Source organism: Colobus angolensis, unplaced genomic scaffold (genome assembly GCF_000951035.1).
Source record: "Colobus angolensis palliatus isolate OR3802 unplaced genomic scaffold, Cang.pa_1.0 Scaffold37, whole genome shotgun sequence".
NCBI lineage: Eukaryota > Metazoa > Chordata > Mammalia > Primates > Cercopithecidae > Colobus > Colobus angolensis.
In genome coordinates, this window is record NW_012117043.1 from 999,056 (window position 1) to 1,005,480 (window position 6,425).

General features: G+C 46.9%; 1 protein-coding gene across 1 annotated transcript in view; it reads right to left on the bottom strand.

The window, feature by feature from the left end:
• AATF (apoptosis antagonizing transcription factor) overlaps nt 1-4,509 on the bottom strand; it is a 108,603-nt gene extending 104,094 nt beyond the window's left edge. The window contains exons 1-3 of the mRNA XM_011953631.1: nt 4,173-4,509; nt 2,984-3,175; nt 39-458 (exon numbers count right to left, since the gene is read on the bottom strand). Of these exons, the coding sequence (XP_011809021.1) occupies nt 39-458; nt 2,984-3,175; nt 4,173-4,263 (703 nt within the window). The 5' untranslated portion in view covers nt 4,264-4,509. The remainder of the gene's footprint in view (nt 1-38; nt 459-2,983; nt 3,176-4,172) is intronic.
• Between the last annotated feature and the right edge of the window lie 1,916 nt (nt 4,510-6,425).

The following is a 6,425-nucleotide window of genomic DNA, read 5'->3' on the forward strand; positions in this document are numbered from 1 at the left end:
CTTTGAAAAACAGGCAATCAGCAAAACCATGTACAAACCTATCTGGTTCTTCACGGCTCTTCCTTTCTCCACTTCCTCAGAAACTTTGACACTGGAGAAGGTCATCACCACACCATCATCCTCACTGTTTCTATCTCCAGCCCTGTCTTCCTCACTCTCGCCTTGGAAGTCTTCCTCGTCATCCCCTTCTTCCATGCCACTCTCTTCGCCTTCCTCCTCCTCCTCACTGCTCCCAAGGTCATCCATTCCCTCAGTAAACTTCTCAAAGTCACTGATGCTCTGGACACTGAAGCCCGGTGTTTTTGCAGAGTGGCGTCTGCTCTTCTTGCTCTTGTTCTCCCTATGATCACCACACTCCTGTTCCTCAGCAGCACCCAGGTCATCCTCATCAGATTCCTCCAGATCCAGTCCCTCTGAATCTTCATCTCCAGACCCTTCCTCATCAGGTATTTCCTCGTCTAAACAAGAAGAGAGGGAAGAAAGAGAAAAACGGGCATTACCTGGAGAAAATACCAAGCCATAGAATTCATTTCAACTAAAGCACTGTGGCATCAGGGGGGAAAATATCTTACTGTACTCAATTCAACAATATATTTATTACATATCTACAATCTCTAAAATGGCTAAGGGAGAAGCAAAGATGAATAGAACATGGGTCCTACCCTAACAAAAGGAGCTAGTGGGAAAGACAGACTCACAAAATTACAACTCAAGGAAGAATCAGAAGTGCTTTGACAAAATTTCAATAACCCAGAAGAGTGGGAAATTTTAACTGTGGGGCAAGTGAATTTAAGTTAAGCGCTAAGGAAGAGCTAGCATTTGGTCCGGCCCTTGAAGAACAGTAAGATTTCAACTGGTGTTAGAGAATTACCAGTTTTCCCAAACCTGATCTGAAAAAATGTACAATCTATCACACCCGTGTGCCCTATTTACTAAATACTTATTAAGCACTCACTATGAGCCAGGGGCTAAGGAAAGACAAAGAGAATTTAATACCTGCAGGGAGGAGTTCATGGTCTGGTGGGAGGGGTAGATATGCACGCCAATAATTATATTACAACGTCACTAGTACACAGTGTATGGAGATGGAACCACCTAACTCTCCTGGAAAGGTGGGGGATGGTTTCATGTGGAGAAGGAGACATTATAATTTTACTTATGAAGCATAAGCAAATGAAGAGAGAAGAAAAACAGGAAACCGCACTGGAGTGCAGGATGCACAAAGAAGTGATGGGAGATGAGACTAGAAAGTTGCTCAGGGACCACATCAGGAAGGGTCTTGTCTTTGATGAGGACTCTGAACTTGATCCTCTAGTAGATAGAGTGCTCGTTAAGGCTCCTGGTTTTACTTATGCTTAGAGTATCATCTGATACTTAGAGGTTTTTACAGTTTATCCAATCCGTTCCACGGTAGAACATAAAAGCCCCACGTGTTTCAAGTATGATTCTAAGATAGACCAGTTTCCCAAAACTTTCTTCAACAAAATAAAGATTTTAGGAAAGCATGATGGGTCTTCAGCGCTTCTTTAAAGAGGTATATATAAATATAAACTTAAGACACAAAGCTGCCAAAAATACAAATACAGAAACTCAGTGCCAAAACAGTAAACAGAAATTATTATTTAAATTCTTTGAATGTATGCCATTTCTCAGATTAAGAAACATTCATAGAGTTTACTACAGTGTACATCTTGGAATCAGATGGCCTTCATTTGAATCCTGTTTCTTCCGCTTACTAACTATATGACCCTGAGCAAAGTTACATAACCAACTTTCCCCTCAATTTCCTTATCTGTAAAATAGGGCTAAGTAGTAATAACTTTCTGGCCGATTGGGGGGATTAAATTAGGTGATACATGTAGTGATAATGGTGATAATTTTTTATAAAAATTTGTCTAATTCCAGGTGATGTTATAACATTTTTTTTTTTTTGAGGACTTACTGAGTCCCAGGCTCTTAGAACTTAAATTATAGAGCTAAACTCAGTGCCTGATGCATGGTGAGAACTCAATAAATATTATCATATTTGTCTCATGATTGGTCCCTTTATCAGTCTCTAGGCAAATATGTAATGAGCTTATCAGGAGCTCCCAGAACTACATCAAGGACTAAATCATAGCTATCATAACCTAAATGATAGTTCCTTTTATATTATCTATGGATTCTCAACATGATGCCCCTGACCTTTCTAACGGAAAACAAACGACATTCTCTCAATAATCACCATATCTAGCCCCTTCTTCCACTCTGAGAAACTTACAGTTCGTTAAAACTATAAGCGCACAGACTCCTAACTCTTTTGCAGGGAAGAGAAGGATTAGGTGACTTTTTAGAATGGCAAAAAATGAGTTTCACAAATAACTAATATTACACAGTGCTTCAATGCAAGACCTGAAAAACCAAAAGACAGGGGTCGCAATTCAAGGGTAACATGCTCATCAGACACAATGATTTTTCAGCTCATAACCTTCTCCAATAGCCAATATGCACTGCTTTCTCTGTCACTCCATTGTAGGGTGAGTCATTAGTCTGAACATAAGGAGTACAGCAACTGAATCACTCTGGGCTTTAGATTCCTTATGAAGTGAAATGAAGTAATCTCTAAGACCCTTTCTAATACCAAATCAATGGTCTCTCCTAAGATAACAGGTATGGGTGCCTGACCAACATGGACAAACCCTGTCTCTACTGAAAATACAAAATTAGCCGGGCGTGGTGGTGCATGCCTGTAATCCCAGCTACTGGGGAGGCTGAGGCAGGGGACTCGCTTGAACCCCTGAGGTGGAGGTTGCGGTGAGCCGAGATTGCACCATCGCACTGGCAACAAGAGTGAAACTTGGTCTCAAAAAAAAAAAAAAAAAAAAAAAGGATAACCGGTAGGGGTATGCAGACTAGTCTTGCAGAGATCATGGAGGGTGGTGGGAGGATTTTAACCCTAAAAAAATTAGGGAAGAAAGAGTTCCATGCAAAAATGTCTACTCACCAGACAATCCTGGCAGAGTCTGTTCCCAATGGTCTTCATTCCATGCTTTTCTAGAGGTGGTTCTGCCGCAATACCTTTTGTCTGTGTCCAAGAGGGAGGCTGATGCCAGTTTTCTAATGCTACCCACTGCTAGGAAATCACCTTCCCCATCCTCCCCTTCATCAAACCTGTCAATCACTCTGGCAGCAGTAGCTGTTGGGGGAGGGGGAAAAGGAAACAGAATCTCCAAGTTAGCAGAAATTTTAATGGGAACCCAGGTCGACCCATTAATCTCATACTTGAATGTCCTCTACAAAATCCCCACCAACTTCCAGGAATAGGAAATTCTTTCTTTCCCAAAGTAGAACACTGTCTTATTGCTGTTTCTAAACGGAGAGATGACTCCCGGCATCTACTAGTGGGATCTATCTCTATGACTTGGATCCTATTAAACTAGTTGAATTCCTCTTCAATGCGTGACAGTCGCTCTAATATCTTAAATCAGCCATCACGTTCTCCCCTCACTTTGTCCCATTCTTTGGGGAGTTTTCTTTGCTTATTCTGGCTAAACAGCCCCGGGTTCCTTCAACTGATCTTCCTAAGACATGGCTCAGCACTCGCATTTATCCCTCCTTATTCTCCCTTTCTCACACTTTTGACTCAAGTCTAAAGCAGGATTACTCCCAGCTAGACTCTGAACATCAGCTTACAGAACAGCAGTCTCAGTCGTCAGCCACTGAACAAGTGTCTTGAGACTTCAAGAGGCTTAAACAGCACCAGAAAATCCTTCCATCAGTCTCCAACTTAGTTTTTAAGAGCAACCAGAGTTAAAAACACGCGACTTTCTTCTCCCCCTTTCTAATGCTATACCAGAAAGGGCATCTTCAAAGCTAACTTCCAACTTGCTAGCAGACTCTCTGGCTCCCTCCAACAGCCCTGGAGCAAGTAAACCCGAAGACCAGCTCCTCTCGGCCTGAGCCCTCCATCTGTTCCGCCCATCCGCCCGAGGACCAAGTTTCGAGTGCGTGTGAAAAGAAGCCGAAGCCCTCCTCCCGAGCCCGGGACTACCCTTGCGGGAGGCGACAGTCCTCCGCGCCAAGCGAAAGAACGCAGGCCCGGCGGCCTCGCGCACGCCCCTCCCACGCCGCCCCCGGGCCCCACAGGGCCTGGCCCACCGCTCTGCACGTGGCCTGCCCCAGTCAGGCCTCACCCTCCTCGAGGTCCGCCTCAGGGTCCGCCTCGCTCGGTCGCGGATTCAACAAGTGTTCCAGTTGCAGCGCCAGGGGCTGCGGCCCCGCCATCGTCACCAGCTTCCGGTCCACTCCGCTTCGCGCCCTTAAAAGTGCGGCCCAAACCCCGGCCCCGACGCTCCCTCCCGGCCGGGTCCTCGTCGCCCAGATCCGATTCCCCAACACCACCAGAGACCGCGCGGAGGCCACCCGACAGCTCGGGACCGGCAACTTCCGGGAGGCGCGCGGGAGGGGGCGGGGCCTACGCGTCACTGCGGGCGTTGCTAGGATGAAGGCGGAAGCGCGCAGAAGGTTGAAGAGATTGGAGCCGTGCGGGCGCGTGTGCGCGTGCGCGTGCGCGTGCGCGGGACGAGGCGGTGCGGAAGCACGCCAGGGCACGTAACCGCTTCTGTAGCTGAGACGGGATTGTGATGCGCGCGGCCAGTGTACCCTTGTACAAAATATGCCTCGAGATTTGTGCGAGATTCGCTTAGGAATAAAGCGTAGCTTAGCCGTGCCCACGGTGGCTGATTTGGAAAGGAGGAGGGAGTAAAGCTTAAGCTGCTCAAACCGCAGGTGCGCACTCGGGCGCGCAGAGACTGGGAACCAAAACAGGTTTGGCATTTCGCAATTTAGAGTAGTCTGAGGCCGGACGCACGCCTCCCGCCCTTCAGCGGCCAGGATTTGGGAATCCTATGTCGGGGATGTGCACATGTAAGTGTGTGGCGGACTGCTGGCGTCTATTAATGGAAATACTTAGGAATCGCTGTGGCTAAAGATAGTTTCTGTAGCGTCTCCAAGTATCCTTGCCTGAGCAAGGAAAAGGGGGTGGGGTGTGGATTACTCCACTGCATACCCCTCGGTATTGATTATCTTTGCTGTTCAGAGATGAGGGCATGCTCAGACACCTTAAGCAGGTGCAGAAATGCAGAAAAATACAGGTCTACCATTAGAGGAGCAGACTCAAAATAAAAAGACTTAATAGTATAAATGTAATTGCACCCGGCACACGGAAAGACACAATCGCTTTACATCCTCTTTCTTTCAAGCATTCCCTGACTGCCCACTATGTGGCAGGCACTGCTAGATAAGATACAAGATAAGTTGGATTCTCTTCCCACGGTGATCAGCCTAGCAGGGTAGACAAATATGTAAACAGAAACTGCAATAAGGGTTGATAAGTGTGACTACAAAGTGGTCTATTCTTATGGTATCTGTTGGAGGTTGCTTGTAGAGACCTAGACACCTCTAAACAGAATCTGCCTCAAAAGGATCCGGAAAAGAGATGTTAGTGGTGCACTGTGGCAGTGCCCCTTGGGTACAGCCCAGGCCAGTTGGATCCCACAGCTGAACAACTGGGGAACCCCCAGCTCTCCACCGTCTCCCATGGAAACCAAGGGAAGAGAGGATCTCTGACTTTCACAATCATCATATGTCCTCAGGGTTAAGAGCAGTAAGAGGACACCACTTTAGTGGAGTCTGTTCCATGTCCCTGTAAAGTGGCTCTTGAAGAATGAAGACAACCAGGGCTGCAGAGGAGAAGGAGAACCTATCTGAGGGCAAACCCCCTCAGACATGGAAGGAAAAGAATGCCAGGCTAGGCAGGGGACTCAGGAGAAGAAAACTGCTTTTTACCATCCATAAGAGAACTTAGCCTAGGAGAACAGTTTTTTGTTTCCTTCTGTACTTGCAGTCTTGTGCCTGCGTCTGGACCACCCAAGCAAAAGTGTGTTCCTTGGTCCTTGGCAAGGTGCCATGGGGCTTCAAAGGACAAAAATGTTTCTCCCACCCCACATTTAAGAAACTACCTCCAGCAATCCTATTCCCTTGCTATGTTGGGTACTTACAATGCTTGGAAACCTGGCCTTCAAGGTAAAGAAGGAAGAAAAGAGAAAGGGAGGTGAGTCAGTGCAGAGACCACCTCTAGGCTGTCATGCAAACAGGACACTGCTGGCCAATTTGGGGACTGTGCTGGGCACACACTCGGCATAAAATGCCATAGACCTGTTTACTTACTCTCCCTTCTCTATCCCGGTCCCTACTGACTTAGGAAGCCATTTTAGCAAGGAATCAAGACCGCTCTACTGTCACACACATCCCAGGGCCCCCCAAAATGCTTGCCTGACCTTATACTGAAGGTAGAAAGAGGACTCCAAGAATGGAGGGAAGAGGAAATAATTCTAGGAATTAAGATGCAACTGAGAGCAGCTGAGGCAAGGGACGGGGCAGCGGGG